Source organism: Nicotiana tabacum, chromosome 19, assembly GCF_000715075.1.
Source record: "Nicotiana tabacum cultivar K326 chromosome 19, ASM71507v2, whole genome shotgun sequence".
Taxonomy (NCBI): Eukaryota; Viridiplantae; Streptophyta; class Magnoliopsida; order Solanales; family Solanaceae; genus Nicotiana; species Nicotiana tabacum.
The window spans coordinates 144,501,447-144,524,521 of NC_134098.1; the positions used below are offsets into that span (position 1 = coordinate 144,501,447).

The 23,075-nt window shown below is 32.2% G+C and overlaps 1 protein-coding gene and 1 long non-coding RNA gene across 2 annotated transcripts; one reads left to right on the forward strand and one right to left on the reverse strand.

The window, feature by feature from the left end:
* Nucleotides 1-2,608: 2,608 nt before the first annotated feature.
* Nucleotides 2,609-8,999, forward strand: LOC107796892 (uncharacterized). The gene is made up of 7 exons (XM_016619716.2): nt 2,609-2,840; nt 4,291-4,557; nt 4,658-5,284; nt 6,105-6,278; nt 6,940-7,085; nt 8,557-8,667; nt 8,761-8,999. Exons 1-7 carry the CDS (start codon nt 2,709-2,711, stop codon nt 8,834-8,836), a joined length of 1,533 nt encoding a protein of 510 aa, XP_016475202.1. The 5' UTR covers nt 2,609-2,708; the 3' UTR covers nt 8,837-8,999.
* A 3,706-nt stretch (nt 9,000-12,705) lies between these two features.
* LOC107796891 (uncharacterized) lies at nt 12,706-13,405 on the reverse strand. Its single transcript, XR_001650539.2, has 2 exons — nt 13,295-13,405; nt 12,706-13,217 (listed from the first exon to the last, which is right to left on the reverse strand). It is a non-coding gene; the product is annotated as an uncharacterized LOC107796891 (long non-coding RNA).
* Nucleotides 13,406-23,075: the final 9,670 nt, after the last annotated feature.

Consider the following 23,075-nt stretch of genomic DNA (forward strand, 5'->3'; position numbering starts at 1 on the left):
ATAGTTCCGACTACGGTCAAAATCCTAAGATTTAAGCTTCCGTTTTAGGGACTAAGTATCCCAAATCACTCTGAATTATCCAGTAACTGAATTCAACCACGCACGCAGTCAATACACATAATACGAAGCTGCTCAAGTCCTTATGCCGCCGTACGGGACTTAAATTCTCAAGACGACCGGTCGGGTCGTTACAGGGTCGTTACAAAAATAAAAGAAAAGAGGAATCGAACACTAAACGTATGGCTTTTGTATATGTATTGAAGAATCAAAGGAACATAAAATACTAATGAACAAAATTTATTTTTGCTTAAACGCGTTTTTAAATGTTTGACAAGCGACTTTGATCAAGATATTCGTGCAAAGCACGAACATAGGAACTAGTTATTATAAAAGCATGAATAAAATGTTGGATTTCAAAAATAATCTTTTAATATTAAGCATAATAACTCACAATAAAAGGACATAATCGGATTTCTAGACATTAGTCTTGTAATTCTATTAGTTTTAGGACATAATACTACATTACCTTTAGGAATCCTATTAGTATAATTATTTTCAGGCATAGAAATACTACATGTTAGTATGTAAACCTAATATCTTTAGGGACATGTTAGATTTTCTATTAGTATAATTACTTTTGGGATATTGACACATTTTTAGCCATGTAATCCTATTACTTTTAGGATATACTTTTTAAAAAAAATCTATTACTAATTTAATTTGAAAATGTATTATATTGTCCAAATCTATTTTGAAACAGGATAACCTATATTATTATAAAAATACGAATATAATATTGATAGACCAAAATATCCCTAAAATATTAAACAGAAGAATTCACAGGGAAAGGACATAGCTGTAATAACTTATTTTTTGGACTACAATAACTTATATGTTAATTTTTTTAATATTTAAGATTTTAAAATTAATACAATATTTTCTATTGAATTTTTATTAAAAATATGTAGGAAGGTTTAATAAAATCAATTGCATAAGAATCCTCAATATTAGTAATACATTAATACTCCATAATATTCAATACCAAGAAAAAGTAAAAGAAATGCTAAACGGACTGCATAAAGCGTTGAAATTGAGAAAAAACTCTTTACGGTAATATATTATTATATTATATTTGAACTGCTTTCCTAACCAAATAATATTTTTTTATTATTAATTTTTCGTGTAATATAGAAAAATACACCCAATTATTAAAGAACAACTAAGAAATTTTTTAGGAATATAAATGTGTGAGAAAAGAAAAAATAAGATTGGTAAGAGCCAATACTACTAATGATTTTGCAAACATAAAGATCTAAAAGTAGAATGTCAGATCGATCTTTTTACTCTTTAAAAATAAAATTTATGGTGGATAAAATTATAATTAAGGTTAAATATTCAAACACGAGATGAATTAATAGTAAGAATCTAAATCAACAGAAAATAAATTATATTTTATGTTAGAACCAAATAATAAAATCTTTCAATTAATTATTTAGCAAGAGAATCCAATTAAATTATTTTTTAAATTCATCATATGAGTAAAATTATTTTTCAAGTTAAAAAATCTTAGGGTACATAAATTTATTCCATAAAAAGAGTGTTAGAAATTAAAAAAAATAGATCGCAAAGTAAAAAAGATAAGTATAATACTAAGAAGGTCATACAAGTGTTTGATGAAGCACGATCAAGGCTAAATTCTGAACAAGAATAAACTTTCAAGACTATATTATAAAAAATCGACTCTGGTATAGCGGGATTATCCTTTGTAGATGCCTCTAGCGGAATCAAAATTATATTCCTATGTCATGCATTACTTTCAAATATCAGATCAAGGTGCATGATATTGTTAGCAATAAGAACAAGTGGTGTACCAGCAACTGAAAAATATTCAAATGATAAGAACTATAAAAGTAAGAACAGATCCAACATTCAGTGACTTCTTGCTTCTTGTTGGAACGAAGAAAAGCATCCGATAAAAATGATTTGGTTTTTCTAGAACACTTGGTTATCAACCCCAATGATAATAGTAGTGCATTTAATAAGGAAAATATTTTCATCATTAGATTAAAACGCAATTTGTGCAAATTATATGATAGAAATTAAAGAGTTATCTTAGCTAGCATAAATGAATATGTTGATCAACTAAATAAAAGGTTGATTGCTAAGTTTTATGGTAGTAACAAAATTCGTTTATGTATGTTCTGATGATTTCCTTTCATATTTTACGTATTATGCTAATGTAACAATATTTTTTGGCATTTAGATGATTGTTGTAGTATTAAATATAAAATTTCTCTCATTAATTAAATTTTATTGTTCCTTCATTTAAATAAAAATTTAAACTGTGTCATTATTAACGTGTAACGTATATTTATAGATACTAGTTATGATAAATCCACGTATCAATGCTCTATCCGAATTTTTTTCTATTTTCGATACTCAAACCTGAAATTTCTAAGTAGAGGTGAATGCCTATCCATCCCAATTTGAAATAAAACCAAATAAAGTTACTTGTAAAAATTGAACTGTGATGAGTAAAGCAACGGTTAAAAGAAATTAAAAAAAAAAAAAAAATGGAGGAGACCACCATCTTAGGAAGCATCCGAATTTTAGAAATTTGCTCATTCATTCGTTCATATAAAATCTATTTTTGGGGTATCATCTCCATTATTTCAAGAAACAAGAAACATAGTTTAGTAGTAGCAATTATGGGTTCGAGCAGCAGTCGTATAAAAGCATCATCATCGTCATCATCAACAAGAGGGTCGAGACTCAAACGGACTAAGCTCAAACTTTCTTCTCTCCTTTGTGGTGCTTCCACTTCTCAGTCGGACCTTGAGGCACTTCTCTCAAACTTCTATATTTTTGTGTATTTTAGCAACAACAAAAAAAAGATCTTTTTATTTTGGGTTTTTGTTTTGATGTACCTATTTAAATTGGTGCTGTGATTTATCTGATTAAGTGTTTGTGTTCTTGATGATTTTGATGCTATTAACAAAACTGTGATCATGGTCAAAACTCAAAAGGGGATTGCTTCAATTGATTGCTTTTTTTTTCTTGGGTAATTTGTTACTTCCTTGAAATTGAATTTATTTGACCTTTTTCCTTTGCTTTAAAGGGATGCAACTCATACTAGTAGTTCAGTCTGATCATCCAAAGTTGACTTTTTGTGTTCCTATGGTGTCTATGCAGTCTTTTTCTTTTCTTTTAATTTTTCCAGCTGGGATTGGTGTAATGAAACCTAAATGGTTTTAGTTTTTTTTTTTGGTGGTAAAATTGGTGGCATGAAGGGCTTGTTTTTGTTTATAGTAGCAATTTGGTAAATTCATTTGTGATTGTGGAAATCTACTCGGGGATATTTAAAAGAAGGTAGTTTGCTGTATTGATAGAGCGATAGAAGCTCCAAAGTTTTTCTTGTTTCATGCTTGGAAATTAGTATTGGAAACAACCTCTCTACCTTTACTAGCAGGCGTAAGGTCTGCATACACACTACCAGCTAGTAAGGTCTGCATACACACTACCCTCCCCATACCCCACCTGTGGGAGCATACTAGATTGTTGTTGTTGTTGTTGTTGTTGTTGCTTGGAAATTAGCTGCTCATTGAGAGTTATCTGTTGTTGCTCCAGTTCTTAGATATGAGTGTCCCTTTTATCTTTGAAATGTGATAACAGTCTACCAGAAACTAATAGTTAATTGTAATGGATAGGCTTGCTGAACAAATGGTGTTCTGCCCTTTCGTACTATGCTTATAAAGCTTATTACCGTTATGAGTTTTTTCTCTTGGTTATAACTTCTGGCTATTTTTAAGGTCACAAATAGTTTATGGTGCATCACTAACATTTACAGCCTATGTGTAGTGTGCTCAACTTCTCTGATTAGAAAAGGGCTGTAATGTTTTTATTAGGCTGTATTGCTCAAAGAACAGTTAAAGCAGAAAAAAGAAGTTTCACCTCGGATGAACAAGTTTGCACTGGACTTGGACACATTTGACTGTAGTTTCTCTAGACCTGGATTTGCATTTGATTCTATAGCAGTGTCCTGTTCTATATCATGCATCCTTCTGATTTCCCACTGATTATAATTATGTTCGAAACATCATAATGAAGTTGATATTTCAGAGGATTTTTTCTCTTTTTAGTATAAATATATAAATTAAAGATAATTCTTTACTGCTTTTGAACTGCTTGCTTGCAATTCAAGTTTATTGCAAAATGAAATATTATATTTCCTTTTATGAGTAATAATCTTCATCCTAAAATTTGAAATTGAGATATGATGATGCTGTACAGCTTGAAATTCATCCCCAAAATTTGCTGGGAAGTTCATTAGAAGATCAACCTCTGGTTGGTGATTTTTCCCGGTATTCTGTAGCAGAACCTTCTTCAACATTTAGTTCAGAAGTTGGTCATGCTAGTTCCAAACCTGAGACTGGATCCTCATCAGAAAACACTAGTGGTCTTATTGAGGATGCTTTTGTTGAATATAATTTGATAAATGCCGAAGTGAACATCAATAGTGCATGCCTTTCAAGTGATAAGCGTTCAGTATGTGACCAGGTTAGTTCTTCTTTCGGTTCATAACTCCACAATTTGGACAAATGGTTACATAGCTACTGCATATGTGAAACAACCATCTCAAGAGTTGGTCTCTTCACAGGCAAGAGGCAGCTTAACTGCAGCTGTTAGTTCCTGCAATTCAGGGAATGAAGGTGAATCTATGACGTGCTTGAATACTGAAGACTCTCACTCGGTGCCAGAGGAGTGCAGAAGCTCATGTTCACATGGGGATTCGATGGAGAATCACAGGGATATAGATATTGAGTCAATTTCTGATTCTAGATCTATTTCTGTTACTTCTGACTCTATACCTAGGCATCAATTTCTCGAGGGTGATGCCTCTCAAGAAGCATCAACATCTAGTTCTGGATTTGTTTTGTTGGACAGTGAGCTTGGAGTAACTACTCAAGATGTGCTACATGTTGATGTGGTGAGTATCTCTTCCAACATTTTATCTCGTAGCATTGCTGATATAGGCAGTCGAGAAACAAGAAGAAACAGTAGGAGGCTCTTTTGGGATGCTATATCAAGACGCAGTTTGAGGAGGGATAGTGATTCTCCAACCATTGTTTTTGCAACTGGTCATGCTGATGATCTAGGATCTCGTGACAGATGGCTAATTAATTTGAGTGGTGATCTCCATTATGATGGAGTTGGATTTGATTCTGGTTATGGGACTGGCAGAAATCATAGCAGAAGTGAACAAAGACAGCCAACAAGATCTGAGGTAATATATCAAGAACTTTATCTATTATTTTAGTGCTTTTGACTGTTTAAGTTGGATATAGACAATCCCTGCAATTTCTTTTTATAGAGAAGGACGTTTAGCTTAGTAAGATCTTTTTCTGATCGTAATGAGCCTGAATTATATCAGGAGAAGGTAAATGCTATGGTTAATTATTTTCATCCTCTTATGTTATTCTTACTAGTCTATTTACTCTCTCAAAAGCATGATTATCTAGGCTTATCGTCCATTTTTATGGTTCGCACTATATTAATATTAGATGTTAACTTGCATTTTGTGTCATTTTAATTTCGCTTATTGGGTATATCTTCCAGTAGATCAATGTAATATACTAATATCTTTATTTGAAGGTTTTCCCCTAATGATCTATTTGATAATCGCGTCCAATAGAAAATCTCAGGAAAACATTGGTTTCAGCTAACTCCCCTTTTTTTCCGTCTACATCTTTGATCTTTCTTTATTTAGGCACATACTGTGTTACATGGAAAGATCAAAGGTAACTGCCTATGATGGCAGCAATTCAAAAAAAATCCTTTTCTTTTGGTGTACTGTTTTTAGCATTATGTGTTTGCACAAATGTGTAATTATGAATCTATATCTTTTTATGAGCACAAAAATGCATCTTAACTTTGTGTTCAGTCATTGTAGTATCATGAGGCTACTTTTAGATACGGACTACTTCGCACTTATAACACTTCTCTCTTGGGGCATTTAGTTTCATGTTTTCTTTTGTTCTTTTTATTTTAACCTACCTAGAATTCATTATGATAATCCCATTCACCTATCTGTATTACATATACAGGTATCTGAAAGAGTGCTTGAAGGCCTTGGTAGCCGAGTTCCACAACAAAATCTTTGCTCATCAGGCCTTCATCCTGATGGTACATGTTCATGTGAACCATTACTCACAACTGAAGAGTTCAGTACCCTTGCAAGTATTTCACGAATAATTATGCTTGCTGAGGCCTTATTTGAGGTATGTCTCCAGCATCTATTGCCCTTCTTCTTAAGTTTTAAATTCTGGTGGGTATGGTTTGTTAGGAAAGACAACTTACTAATATTCTCTAAGAATCTTATGCATCCGTCTTTTAGTATTGCCCTACTCATGTCACATTCTGGAGAATTATTATAATGAACTCTCCATGCTGTTTGTGGAATTTGAGAATGTCAACTTTACTGTTATCTCCACTATGAACTCTTGGAAGGAAATACGAAAGCAACATGAAAAATTTCTGTATTTTTCATCCATCAGCTTGTGCTACTTACTTACTGCCCTATTTTGCAACATTAGTCAATAGATTTAGAATGAATCATAAAAAAGGCTATTTGACAATGGAGTATGTCTAACACTCAATTGAGGGATGTAAGACCCTCATTCGTTGGAGTGGAAACTGGGTATTGGCTTGTGTTTGAACCAGAATAAGTTGATCTAGGCATTTACCAATCTTCAGGTTACAGAGTGAATGTACTTGCAATATTGGAGGCTAAAGGAATGAGGGTTTTCACTGTTACTGATTTTTTTCATTCTAGTATTTTTTGACCTGCTAGTACTTTCTGGTATCTATACTTGGCTTCTTATGTGATTGCAATACTTTGAGCTGACATATTTAGCATATGGCTTGGTTTCTTTTTTGTAGGTCATGGATGAGATTCATCGACAATCTTTCACACTTTCTCTATCTACGCTTTCGCTTCCAGCTCCAGATTCTGTTGTGGACTCGTTTCCACTCAAGTCTCACAAGAAGTTAGGAGCTGTAGACAATGCACCCACAGATATCCAACAGTATGTCTTCTTAACTGGTTGAATAGTTGATATGCTTTCCTGAGCTACGTTGCCTCTTAAGATTTATATGTTAGCAGACAGTAATTAGCACTGCCTCCTCCTCTCCAAATAATATTCTCTTTGGTAGCTGAAATCGCTGAAGCAAGGAAAAGAAAGAAACTAAAAGAAGGCGGAGAAAGCAAAAGATAAAGAACAGAACAAAAGAAAAGGAAGCAGAAACTATAAAGTTGTTCATGTAGATTGGCAGTTCTATGATTCTCCCTTCGACTACTGCAGTATTTTAATATTTATTGGGATTTATTAGGAAAATCAAATTTAACGTTTCATCATGCATGAGTTGTGGCTTAGCTAGCATGCTTGTGAAAAATTTATAAAAATAAAATTGATCTCTTTTTATTTTTTATTAAACTATTGTCACATAAACTTCCCTCTTTGGACTGATGCAGTGGGATCTAATAAACCTACCGTTTAGCCAGTTGTTAAACATAAGGCATAACTGAATTTTAGATCCTTAGGTAGTCTTCACAAAAAACATCCTGAGAATTCTCTGCCTAAGGGGTTATGAGCTTTACTCCCAGTTTATTTTGACGAGTATCTATAACTCTATCAAAGACCCTATCTGGTTCCGTTAAAACTGAAGAATCTTTCTTGATAGTTATTTGCAAGTATCAACTCTAAGTAGACCTTGCCTTATGATCACTAGGTCGGGATATCCAAGTATCAGAGCTAAAATTTCGGTCTGCCAAATTTTCCATCTCCAGAAGTTTCCGCAGATTCTGATATATACTGCTAACATTAACTAGTGTTGATGGGAGAATTTTCCTTCTGTAGTCTTTGACCTTTGTATTGGGATTTCAAAGGGCAAACGCATTAACAGCTTGACAGCCTTAAAATTCAGTGATGATACTGAATTTTCCATAAAAGTATAGAACCTATCGCTAATAACATGAAATATTTAGTTCTTTTTTCTTTTGTGGTCTCTCCCAAAACAATTTAGTCGTATCCTTATATGGAGAATATTTTTCAGTCCAAGAATTAAAACTAATATAAACTAGTTTTACTTTATAATATTTTGAACTTAATTATGACATAATTTTAACTATTCTTCTACCTCTCTCATTTAAAACAGTTAGTGTGAGCACTTTTGGATCATACTCAATATAGCAATCTATTCAGACATGTTATTCTTAAAACCCTGCATGTCAAATCTAATGCATGGGGTCAGGGGAGAATTTATGTGCCATGAGAGGAGACAATAGCCACGAACTATGTTGCACGGACTCTCCAAAATGTTGTTGTACCCGTGTTAGATCCTCCAAAAATGCACTACTTTTGGAGGATCCGGCACGCACCCAACGACATTTTCGGAGAGTCCGAGCAACAAAGGCCAGGAATGACATGCATGCTTTTGTGGCAAAGTGCAGTCTTACATTTAATTTTTCTGTATAACGAGCTGTAATATGTTTTGCAGGTGTCACATTTGTTTGGCCGAGTATGAAGAGGGCGACAAACTGAGGGTCCTTCCTTGCCGCCATGAGTACCATATGCTTTGTATCGATAAATGGCTTAAGGAAGTAAATCGGTATGTTCAAACAATTATTTCCCGTCTTGAATTTTCCCTTTATTTCAATCCAGCTTGTGCCTCACTTTGATTTCCTACTTTCTGGTTTTCCAGGGTTTGCCCAGTCTGCAGGTTCGATGTTTGTGAGAATCCTGGGATTGATTCTGCCTCAAATTCAGAAGCTTCTTAACAATGGTGCTAATTTTAAATACAAAACAGATTTAGGATGAAATGTCAGTATTGTAATAGCTGTGAGATTGTAAATGTATAGGAGTAATACATTTAGGTAAAAAAGTAACAATGTTGTATGAAGAAGTGTCATATAGCAGTGAAAATTTCTTATTTTCCTTTCATTTCTTTTTGGGGTCACCAATGGGACAACCCAGCGGCCGAAATATTTCTTAACTGCAACGACTCACTATTGCACTTCAATTCCAGGCAAGTTAGAGCCGTCCCATGCACCCAGGGACGGGCATGTGCGAATCAGGACAGGACGGATTAAAAGCTAAGAAAAATGCTAAGTGGCAACAACAACAACGACGTACCCAATATATTCCCACGGTGTGGGGTTTGGGGAGGGTAATGTGTACGAGACTTTACCCCTATCTCAAGGACGTAGATAAGCTGTTTTCGATAGACCTTCGGTTAAAGAAAAAAATGCTAAGCGAGACGAGACAAAAAAGCTCTTGTGGATTAAGACTTTCATTCCCCTGCCTTGCCCAGTTTGTCATCCTTAGTGAAGTGAATGATCACTGTCTAAACTATTAAGTATAATTTTGTTGTCCATTTTTTGAAGTTTCTTCTGTCATTTCTGGGGTTTGAAAAAGCTTTTATATGGCCTTCCTTTAGAAAATTGAATATTCCCTATAATAAACAGCACTGTAATTTCAGGTACATGTGAGTTTCAGTTTAGATAGCAATTAGCATGCCCAAGACGCACAGAGACCGAGCGGCGCCTGCAACCAGAATACTTCTTAATTACTTAATAATTACTACTTGAGCTATTGTAATAGTTACGTTTCCATCCAGATTTTTTTTCCTTTGTCTCATTTCACCTTAATTTAAAAGGATAAACAATGCATATGCGTATACAAATAAATTAAAATACGTTGTTTTGTGGGCTCAATGAGAGTGTGATCTTTAGATCTCTATAAATGTTCCAGCTTGAAACCGTATAAAAAAAAAAAGAATTTAATTGACAACAGAACTAAAAAAGAGAGTTTCCTGAGATTAAACTCTAATAATCAGCCAATGCTTTTGCAATTACGCATTCACATTATAACTTGATGTCAATATACTGTCCCAATACAGAAAAATAACTATAAAAACTAGGAAGAAAAAGAAAGAGTAAAATACGAAGTTTTAGTTCATTTGAGTATGTTCAAAATGGTCCTGCCCTGACAAATACTTGCACAATGTGCAGATATGAAAGTAGTGGCACTTTATAAGAATAAAAATCATATTTACAATAAAAATTCCTGCAGAAAAAGCATAGGATTGGTCTGTCTGTTATTATCATAATTAATTAAGAGCAGTCAGATTGTATTCTTCTTTTGCTATTGAACAATTTCTGGTCTTATACTTGCTGACTTTCCTTTAATGGACTTCCACTGTCATGATAGGAACCCAAAATTAACTCTTTTTTCTCCTTAGGTTTTTACTTCTTTTAAATTAGTCCAAATGTGTTCTTGTCTAGGAGGAATTAACCAAAACAACTTTTACATCTTTGAGTGAATAATCTTGGAAGAATAACTTTAATTTTCTTCTGAAAAAAGAATTATGACCAGAAAACAGTGGCTTAGGAGTTCAGAATTGGATAAGTCCACATTTAATGGTGTGGTCTAAGTCAATAAAATGAACAAAAATTATGAAAGATTAGCATTTGAATTCCAAGTAAGACAAAAAAGTTAGGTGATTTGTTTTAAATATCTAAGCCACGTCAATAAAATTATTTGATATTTTGTGTCTTACTTTCTTTTTTTAATAGTATAAAAAAGAATATTTCTTTTTATATTTAGTAATTTTGCACGAAGTAAACGAAGTCTTTCGTTTCGAAATCCACTCTTGAAGTCTCGTGTCTTTCAGGACCGGGACTGTCTTTAACCCCAACATTCCAAGTTTTAAAATCGCAAGATTCAAAGATTTTTTTGGTACATTATATATATTTTATTTTAAGAACACAAAATTTAAAAATCTTTATTACTTTTGTTTAATTTCAGGTCGAATCGAACTAAGACAGGTAAACTGACGAATGGAATATTCAAGAAAAAGTTGAGCAAGTCCCACATGCAATACTCTTGTCAAGACCACAAAATTTAGTGCAAAACACTTGCCATGGAAAAAAACAATTTAATTCACTGACAAACTCTCCGAATAAGAAACAAAAATATTAGAAGGCTCTTCTCCTGTTCTGATATATATAATCAAACTCATAGTAATGATGAAGCTCGAAGCATGAGGCAGTGGTTTCTGATACAAAAACAGAAAAAGGAAGTTTGTGCTTTCCCACGTCAAACAATACAAAAATAACTCCTGTTATCACAGAAAACAAGGGAGTGTTATCTTAAATTGAGTAGAATCTTATTTTCTTAATGCAAATTGTATCTAATTATTGTAAATAATATGTATAATCTATTATTATAAGCTGTCTCATGCACAAGGCACATCTGGATCATATTTGCTGTCTCTTAGCTATACTAAATCCTGTATATATACTTTTTAGTTTGAAAGCATGCCAAGAGTGTCAATAAAGCAATGTCATTATTCTATTTATGATTGTCTCTATGGCAAAGGTCTAGGGTATTTTAATCTTTTTTGATGTATAGTATAAGATGGAGATATATATAAGGCCAAATACTCATTTAATTTGGATCCATTTTTTATTTTGACACTATATCTCAATTTTATTCCATTTTGGCTCTCAAACTCTATTTCTTATATTTTATTTTAACACAAAAGGAAAAATCAGTGCAAAAAAATATAGCGCGTGTATATACACAAATTTGAGGTGTAATAAATATCCAATTAGATGTTGCCACCTGATTTTTTCATCCTTTATTTCATATAAGCTTGAAGTTTGAAATGAATCCATGTCTCAAAGAAAATTATTTTTTCATAATGGAATGGATATTTGTTCTTGTGGATTTCAAGTTGAACTGAAAGTATCATGGACACCAAGAAATCTGGGTCGAGTATTTTAGTATTGACCCGTTTGACAAGGATGAAAAAACCAGGTGGCAACATTTAATTGGATATTTATTATACTTCACATTTGTGTATACACACGCGCTATTTTTTGTGCATTGGATTCAGCTTTTGTTTTAAAATGAAACATAAGAAATAGAGTTGAAGGGCCAAAATGGAACAAGGTTGAGATAGAGTGCCAAAATAAAAAATGGAGCCAAGTTGAATGGATTGTATATGTATTTGGCCTATATATAATATTGCACAAGAGGGAATAATAAAATAGATATGATTATAATTATTAACTGGAATTGAAGATCAACGATGGTATTTAATTTGTTATACTACTAGAAAATGGTTGAATTCCGACCGCCAAAACGGTCGGAAATCACAAATTTCCGACTACTTTCTGACCAAAATTGGTCGGTCGGAAAATAATTTTCGACCGAATCCGTCAGTGATTTCCGACCAAAGTAGTCGAAACGTTCAAAAGGTCAAACGACCAAATTATTTTCAAATTTCCAACTGAATCAGTCGTAATAATATAAATAAAAATAAATATATCTAAAATTAAATAATAAAAATATATAATTTCCGACCTAAATCAGTCAGAAATTAATAATTAAAAAATAAAATTTATTTAATTTCCGACGGAATCCGTCAAAAACTGTTAAAAATTAATTAATTTTTTTGTCATTTCCAACCGATTCGGTCGGAAAATCCAGGTATTTTTGGAGAAAAAAAAAAACTGGACAGCTGTCCGGCCGTTTCCGTCGGAAATCATTCAGAATTTTCTGTAAAATTGGGCAGAATTCTGCTCAATTTTGAGATACACCACCTGTCAAACAATTACAATACAATAACGCCAACAACCAATCAACAAATATAACATCTAAACCAACAAATTCAATCATTAATACAATCTAAACCAACAAATTCATTAAACCTAATAATTTTGGGCATAAAAACATCCAAATACCTAAACTTGTCTCTCACAATCAAATTTACCAACCAACCGAAACCATATACCTAAACTACTACAAATGAGATTTAGTTTGTTCATCCTCATCATCAGATAGATCTTGCCCATATTTTCTCATGAATTTTTGCATCTTAACAAATGTTCCGAATTGTGAGTCCAATTGTTGCTTCAAATCAAGAATTTCTTTTCTCATATCTTTCATATGTTCTTGATTTTGAGAAGAAGAAAAATTGGGTAAGAGTGGATTTGGATGACCTATAGGTCGACGTACTCCAAGTCCGTAGACTTTGCCTTTGTTTACTCTACCTGCTGCCTCTGTCCAAAATGAAGCCAAATCATCAGGTGTTGGTTGAGTTGAAGGAGGCTGAGTTTATTGCCATTCTTCCACCCTTTTATGATAATCTTCCTGAAATGAAAACATAACTATTATGTAAACAAACTAATATTAATAAACCATAAATAATTATGAAGTTAGTATTTTACATATGTATCTGACGCACGCGTCTCCACCTAGTGTTCTCTTGTACCGTCCTTCTTCTTTTTCTTAGGCATCTCCTCGAAGACCTTAGTATGACTCATATCTCACCCTCTTTCCTTTTCCTTCATAATAAAAAGTATGAGTTAGACATTATAATCGTAAAATTCTATATGTAAAACTAAGAAAAATTTTTGTAAGTAATTATCAATCTTAGTTTATGAGCCGCAAAACTAATCGAACCTCCTGTGTGCAACGAGCCACCTTTACTGAAGGCACGGTTTGCCTTTATTTTTTTACTCTTCTTCGTCCATTCATCGGTATTTCATTTCGCAAGAAGTTTATCCCAAATATCTTCTCTTAACCACCCTGGCATTTTACCAGCATTTCGAGCAGCGAACATAGTATCTTTAATCCAATTAGCAGCCTTCTTCTCGAAAATATCATTTATTTCATTTTGATGCTGAGGATGCCATGTACACTTTGTTTGCAATATAAAAAAAGTAACAATAGATGAAGACGATAATTATTAAATAAATGTAATCAATTTTTACCATAAATTGATTCCACATTTGCTCTCTGATGTTGTACGGTATCTGTCTCCAAGAATTTCACGACTCATGATAAAATGGCTTCATAGATATATACGTATCATTGTGTCAAAGCACTTTAATTGATATATTTTATTTTTTAAATTAATATTTTTTAACACTCGAAATAATATAAGTCTTTAACTATAATAATTAAATTTGAATAGCTTCTTAAATGTTCATATTATCTAAATTAACTAATAATTTCTCAAATTTACAAATTAATCTTAATATTAAAATTAAAAAATTTTAAATTTAATATCATTCTAATAATAAAACTAACAAGCAATAATGAACCTAGTATAACAAGCTTTACACCAAAACTTTAAATTATAACTAGTTAATATAATTAAAATTAATAAACTATAAAGTTAATATATCAATCCAATAAGGCATGTAGAACTTTTTATTTATTTGTAGATTAATAACCCACGATTTTGAATTGCAATCTTTGAATTCTTCAAATTCTTAACAATCTTCTTTCTTCTATTCCAGTATACGCATATATAGTCCTCCATCCCTTTGACTTAATTACCGTTGGAAGTGAAAGTGAAATTTTATTTTCCTTCTTTCCTTTCGTTGTTTTCTCAATTACTTTATGCCAACAAGGCACTTTTTTTTATTTCGAAAATAAGTTAATCAATCGCTAAAATTAGATTTAGAATTTTTTAACATATTCTTGTTTAATCCAAAATTGAGTGACTATTTATGACATTAGGTTTTTTGGACAAATTGGACAATCTAATTTACATAATAATGGTGACAAAAGAATTTCACAAAATAAAATCCCTATAGGAACAACAAATATTCTTCTCTCTTTTTGTTTTATATTAAGTATCACTCAAAAAATAAAATTCCTAAAATTTCAACCATACCCAATTCAACTAGCTAGGATGTTCATATATAGAAAATCTAATAAGCCCATAACAATTAAAATTATACTTACCTCGATGGAAAGAAAGCCGGAGAAGAAATGTATCTCTGCCAACGCGGAACCAGTGCTGAAAACAGGAAAAAAAAGTTAAAGAATTATGGGAAAAAGGGAGGAGAGGGAGAACGGAGGAGGAAATGAGAGAGAGAGAGAGAGAGAGAGAGAGAGAGAGAGAGAGAGAGAGAGAGAGAGAGAGAAAAATACATTACCTATAATGAAAAGTATGGTGAAGAAGGACGAGAGGGATAGAGGAGGAGGATGAGAGAAGGAGGAAGAAAAGAAATGTTTCTATTTTTGGGGAACGGGGGTCGGGTAGGGTATTAAAAAAAATTCCGACCGATTCAGTCAGAATTGTCATTTTAAATATTTTTTTAAAAAAAAAAACTACCGACCGATAATCGTTCGGAATTGAAGTCAAATGAGTCAAACTGGTTTTTGCGCCAAAAATTACGTTCGACCGATTCGGTCGGAATTGTCATTTTAAATATTTATTTTTTTTAAAAAAACTAACGATCGATAATCGGTCGAAATTGAAGTCAAACGAGTCAAATTAGTTTTTGCGCCAAACATTGCGACCGATTTGGTCGGAAATATGATCGAAAATTTTAAAAAAATATATAATTGATATTTTTTAAAAATTCCAATGAATTCCGTCAGAAATTTTCGATAATTTATTTCCGTCGAAATTTTACGATTTTTTAGTAGTGATATATAGATATGTGGAAAAATAGAGTAACAACTAAAGAGTACTTAAATGAATTTTTTTATTTTACGTTTATAAATTAGTCACATTTGCAACAATCAATCAATCACGGGGGATTTGTATTTATACCCGGTTTTTGGTTCACTTTTTAACATATACCCGCTTTACAAAAACAATTGCAAGCGTACCCACTTTTAGGGTAACTTCAGACATACGGGCCTGAAGTAGCAAAAATTTATGTCTGAAATTTGAACTTCAGAATGTTTTGCCTGAAGTGTAGTCTTATCAAAGCAAAATTTCAGATATGTTTGCCTGAAGTTTGGCCTGACTTGCAAAGGCAATCACGCAAACTTCAGTTCATAGTGCCATGAAAAATTTCAGTTCAATAATTGCTGAACTTCAGCAATTTTGGCTGAAGTTTTTGTATTGTAATTGCTGAACTTCAGCATTCTAGTAACTAAAGTTTGTTTAGTATCTGCTGAACTTCAGCATTTTAGGAGCTGAAGTTTGTTTAGTATTTGCTGAACTTCAGCTCCTAGAGGATGCACTTCAGTTCAATAATTGCTGAACTTCAGCATTTTGGCTGAAGTTTTTATTTTGTAATTGCTGAACTTCAGCATTCTAGGAGCTGAAGTTTGTTTAGTATCTGCTGAATTTTAGCATTTTAGGAGTTTAAGTTTGTTTAGTATTTGCTGAACTTCAGCTCCCAGAGGATGCACTTCAGTTCAATAATTGCTGAACTTTAGCAATTTTGGCTGAAGTTTTTATTTTGTAATTGCGGAACTTCAGCATTCTAAGAGCTGAAATTTGTTTAGTATATGCTGAACTTCAGCATTTTAGGAGCTGAAGTTTGTTTAGTATTTGCTGAACTTCAACTCCTAGAGAATGCACTTCAGTGCTTAGGTCCTTTTGGGTAATATTCCAAGCAGTCAACTTGAACTTCCCGTCGTCCATCCTCATACCATGAAGGAAGGTATCAGTGAGTTCATCAAAACTTTGCCATAGTGGTTTCCCTGACAAATCATCAATTAAATCAAGTTTTCTAAATCCAAGAGCTTAGCTTTATGTGAAGAAGATGCACTTGTGCCTACTTGTGTTCAGAAATATGAGTTTCTTGAAGTTGTATAATATCACCTGAAGAAAAAGAAGAAGGAGGAGAAGAAGAAGAAGAAGAAGAAGAAAACGAAGGAGGAAGAGAAAGAGGCCTGAAGTTGTTTAACAAGTGGGTACAAATTAAAACTTTTTAAAAAATGAGTATAGATTAAATAGGGGCGACCAAATAAGGCGCCCCGTGCAATTTTTACATCAATCACTTATTTGAAGTACATGGTTTCTTAACTAGGAATAAAGTCCACGGCTGCAGCATTTATAAACCTCCGAGTTAGGTTATCTTTAATTTAACTCTCCTTTAATCGTCTACGTCTTTTATAAGTCGGCTACAAACATTTACTTCATTATAGTGCTATATGACAAATAAATTGTTCGCTTTGTAGATGGATAAAGTACAACTAATATAGAAAGGTGAATAACTTCTTTAGGAGCGTGGGAGAGCTTAGTAGAGTATGTATGCATTTTATCTTATTTTCTTGTATATGCAATATAAGTCAAGCTAAAAGTAATGAGATTGGTTGAATTCACGGAGCTCACTTTAATTAACTCCGCATATGGTAAGAAAAGGAATATATGGTCTCATGAGAAAATCTTATAAATTATCTAAGATGTGTGCTTTATAGTAATTAAAAGATGTAGAAATTAACAAAAAAGGTACAAGGTGGAGTAGAAGTGAAGTACTTGATCCTAATTCCTAAAACCCAAAAGGTCGTTGATCAGCTATAGTATTCTATAAGTAGACTGCTTTTCTTGGGAATTATAGAAATTTGGACCACGCTAAGATCAACATAATGTATATAGTACTATATTAAAAAGCACAAAAATCGTTAGTGAAATGTCGTTCGCTTTTTTACTCATTTTATATTGGACAAAATCCTAATTTAAGTTATTTTTCTAATATTTTGAACTTCTAAATTAACTAAACTTTTGATATTTTAGATAAAATAGTCATTTAATTATTCTGCTAATATTTAAGACTTTGATATTAAACATTTCTTAATTTGAACTATGTATAAACTCCTAATATTTAGGTATTTAATTTAAACTCAAATAACATTTTACCTATATATAATTCAACAATCATTAGAGAAGGACCCATAATTCTTTCTTAAACGAAAACTAGAAAACTACAAATAAAGAACCTGCATCGATTCGTGGCTCCTTAACCTAATTCATCAAACTAATGTTAATATAGTATTTTATAATAAGCCCGGCAGTTACTCAAGAAATAAATAGATGAATAAGCCATCTCCATTTTAGACATAAAATAATACAAAAAAATAGTTTATTTCAAAAATTAAACTCAAAACTGATTTTTCCAAAATCAAATTAAAATCAAAATTAATACTTATAAATGTGATGGAACTTTAGGACCTTCAATTTTAGATAAAGAATGTTAAAGCAGATCTCTCCTTATAACTTATAATTTATTATGGCAACATTTATTATTTTAGCTAAAAAATTATTTATCAAGATCCAATGAGTTAAATTAATATCCTTACCAAAAGCTTTTTGATTAAGAAAATTATTAAAATAGAAAATATGCCAACCTCTTTATTTGAAAAATTTTAATAAATTTTTAATATGTATTATTTGATAATTCTTTGAAGAATCGTAATAAAAATTATTGGATTTTATATTTATTTATCTGGATTGTCTGTGCGTAACTTAAGACTAATTATTATAATAATATAAGTAGCTTTCAATAGTATTCATGATAATGATATAGTGTGACAGCGGCATGCAATTTCTCAAACTTTAGGCAAAGCATCAAAGGCCTCTGGGTTCACTGTCGGCGCTTCTCTTCTAGTTATCCAAGAGAAGTTATACTCCAAGTACGAATAACAGCAGTTGCTTACTTTCCAAAAGTTAAAGTGCTCTAACAAGTCAATATTCTTTATTTGCTCTTTTTCTTTTTAGAAAAATTCTAATAGTACGTATTTAAATTATGAATGTAACTTCTATGTACTGATAATATATATAAAAAATTACATTATTAATAGCTTGTTTGGATGGTTGTTACATAACGTTTTATAATGTATCGTATCGTATTGTATTTTATTGCACTGTATCGTTTCGTAAATACAATGTTTGGATAGATTTTGTCATTTGCCGTCGTTTCATGATATCACGCACCACCAATATGAAGAATAAACTTACAATATTATAAAGAAAAATTATGATACAGGGTAAAATTACTATATAAAAAGATATGATAAATGATAAACTAAATTTATTTAACAATAATTAAGGGTGAAATTGAGAGAAAAAGACAAGGTAACGATGCGACCAGACCAAATCGGTCGTTACATAAAGTGACACATTTCGTCGTTACGTAACGACAGAATTGATGATACGATACAATAAAATTTAAGTAACAATCAAAACAATCATCGTATTTAAAGTAACAATACGATACGATACAACATGTAACAACCATCCAAACAAGCTGTAAATCACTTGATAGATAATTGCAGGTAATTACTCATAACAAGTGGAATAGTAACCTAAAATTATACTATTAAATCACTTGGAAGATACAAGTAATTACTCATAACAAGTGGAATATTAAATTATATTGATAGAGTAAATAATATTTATATTGTCAGCAAATATAAACTAAAGCCTTAGGTTATATAAGTGCATCATGAGTAACTAATTTTTTTTAATTTATAGCAATATACTTAAAGTTTATGCACCGTTTGTTGTAACTATTTTCTCATAAAATCAGTATGCACAAATGAGGTTGCAACACATACATAAACACACACACACAAAAACATACTTAGTATATATAAAAATAAGATAGAGAAAATCAAAGGGGAAAATGAGAGAAAAACGGTGGGCAAAGAGAGACTGGACAAGAGAGATTAAAAAGTGAGAAAAAGAAACATTGAAAACTTAATATAGAAGTCAATTGATAATTATCGAAACGGGAATATACCACTTCAAAGTTAGAATATAAAGTTGGAAAAGCATAGGCGTTGAAAAGAAAACAATAGAACATAAAGCGGTAATAGTTGTAAAACGAGAAGCATAAATAAGAAGTTAGAGGCAAGTAACATTTATGAAGCTAGCTTACATCGATCCTTATTCCCTTTGTTTTTCTTTTATCTCTTTTTGTTGACTATTTATTAAAGTTATTACTATAAGTCTCTCGTATTCATTTGCTAGATGCATCTCGTGCTAGATCAATCGATCATTCTTTGGTTCATAAATTAGCTTATGATTAAAATTGTAAATTCAGTACCTATTACTTTGAAAGTCACACGAATCAATGGGTTTAAAGAATTAGATCAATCTTCTAATATCGCTAAAGTTGCTAAATATCAACTCAAGAAATACTAGATTTATTAACCAAGTATGAGAGGTTGGGATGCCGTTAGAGACTCTAATATTTAAAACCAAGGGAGATGTAATGATAAATTAAGTTTAGCGGGGAGCTTCAGTGTTTGTATGATAATAACTGTCACAGTCTTTGTATGAACAAATATTACGGAGTAAATAAAGTAAAACTAGTTCGAAACACAGACGCAAAAGCACTTGCAATCATATCTTTACTAATATGAGGACATATTCTACGGCCATTTATAACTTTATTCAATTTCAGAAATGAAGCAACTGTATATACGATAATGAATTTTATACGTTTTAATACAATTTCTAATATATTTTATATTTGGATTAATTTCACTGATGGTCATTCAACTATTTTTTAATTTTACTAAAGTCACTTAACTATTTTTTGTCACCTAAAAGTAACTAAACTTTATCATTGTTACTTAAAAGTCATTTTGGCTCAAACCCTACCATAAATATGACATGGCATAAAATTTAATGAGAAAAATCCAAAATAAATATCATATAAGCTTAAATGGGTCATACCCACTAAATCCATTTCTCCCTTAATGTGATTTGACCCATAACCTAAATGGGTTTCAATAGAGGGAAAAACACATATCCCTCATAAAATTAGGTCTTGTGATTTTTTGGGGGGGGGTTTGATCGTATAGATACAATCTTTCTTTTGTCTAAACAATTGCAATAGGTTGTCTGTAATTGCATGTCTATTGACAATTTTCGTTATGCACTTTAATTACATGTGTTGCTTACTAAGTAGGTTATTCGTATGTTGGTGTTGCTTAATAAGCAACATTTTGAAATTAATAGAATGGTAGTTTGCGAAAATAGATTCTTATTAGCCTTATTATTCTTGTATGCTTATGATACATTAATATGTTATGTGAGATGGATACACTACTATTTTCACTTCACTAGAAAATTATAAATATGTTATGTGAGTTGGATACAGTAGTATTTTAACTTCAGTAGAGTTATAAAACGACTCGGATGGGGCATACAAGCAAGAGAAGAATTTTTTAGTATAAAATATTTATAAATGGGCATTATGTAACAGAAAAGGCAAGAATTTTATAGTGTAGGATAATTATTCTAAACTAATGTGTAATTTAATATATTTTTTTATCGAAATCATTTAGGTTATGGGTCAAATCACATTAAGGGAGAAATGGATCTAAAGTGGGTATGGTCCATTTAAGCTTATGTGGCATTTATTTTGGATTTTTCTCATTAAATTTTATGCCATGTCATATTTATGGTAGTGGTTTGAAACAAAATGTCACGAACCGAAATTTTTACCGTCGGGACCGTGATGGCGCCTAACTTTTCACTTGCTAGGCAAGCCAACGTTAGAGAATCATTAACCAACTCTTATCCCATTCAGTAAATAACAATAAATTAATTATGGTAAAATATAATAAGTGCGGAATAATATAAAAATTGTATTAATTACTACAACCCGGATCAGGAGTCACAATTCACGAGCATTCTAGAATTTACTACAAGTAATAGTTTGAAAGAAATACAAATGTCTGAATGAAAGAAACAATAGAACAGAAAAGATAGACGGGGACTTCAAGGTCTGTGAACGCAGACAGATCTACCTTGAGTCTCCGTATAGCGGTCCAATAGCAAAATCTCGATCAACCCGAGCTGATACCAAAATCTTCACAGAAAGTGCAGAGTGCAGTATCAGTACAACCGACCCCATGTACTGGTAAGTGTCGAGCCTAACCTCGACGAAGTAGTGACGAGGCTAAGACAAGGCACCTACAAATCAACATGTACAATTTAATAATGTATATACAAATAACAGTAATGAAGAATTAGACAGGAGATATCGGGAGGGAGAAATATGCTGGGAAAAATACGAGATAAAGAACTACAACAGAATGATAACTGGAACAACCAATATGTTATGAATCAACAGGAACGCGAATACAGTAAAGGAAAAATGCACGGCATCACCTTTCGTGCTTTTACTCTCAATCTCACCATAAATCAATAGAAACGACACGACATCACCCTTCGTGCATTAACTCTCATAATATGGCACGGCATCACCATTTATGCATTAACACTCACAATATGGCACGGCATCACCCTTCGTGCATTAACACTCACAATATGGCATGGCATCACCCTTCGTGCATTAACATTATCCCTTACCATAATAAAATGCATAAATAACAACAGGGAGATAGAATAACAAGTACAAGCCTTACTTCAATATTTGGTTCCACAATATCAATCTCGATTTTGAAATAAATACTCGATTATCACCAGAAAACCTGTAAACATGATAAGAACGATCAATTTAACAACACTAGTATAAAAACATAGTAATTAGGCCTATGAAAGAGACAATATAAGAAAAACGGGAGAAAACAGGTAAATTGGCAGCGCATAAGTACTCGTCACCTCACATATACACCACTCACATGAATTTCACATAACAAATAATTTGAGGTTCCTAATTCCCTCAAGTCAAAGTTAGACACAACACTTACCTTGCTCCGAAGGCCACTTAATACTCAATCACAGCTTTTCCTCTAGAATTCACCTCCAACCCACTGGTATCTATTCAAAAATGACTCAATAATATCAAATATTGCTAAAGGAATTAATTACATTGCATAAATTTTGATTTTCCAAAATTTTCTCCAAAAAGTTAAAAATCGACCTCGGGCCCGCTTGGTCAAAACCCGAGGTTCGGACCAAAATCCATTTACACATTCACTCCCGAGCCCGGATATATAATTGGTTTTGGAAACCGACCTCAAATTGAGGTCTAAATCCATAAATTTCTGAATTCCTAGTTTCTACCCTAACCTCTAATTCTACCATGAAAACTCTAGATTTTAGGTTGATAATTCATGAAATGTAATGGGTAATTGAAAGAAAATGGTTTAGAATCACTTACCAACACTTTGGGGAAGAAAATGACTCTTGAAAATCGTCTCTCACCATTTGATTTTTGAGAAAATAATATTTTTTGGCTAAATCCCGTGTTTGGATTCTGTTAAGTGTTGGGCGACAGTGTTCTTCGCGTTCGCCCATTTTGATTCTGTTTTAAGTGTTGGACGACAGTGTGC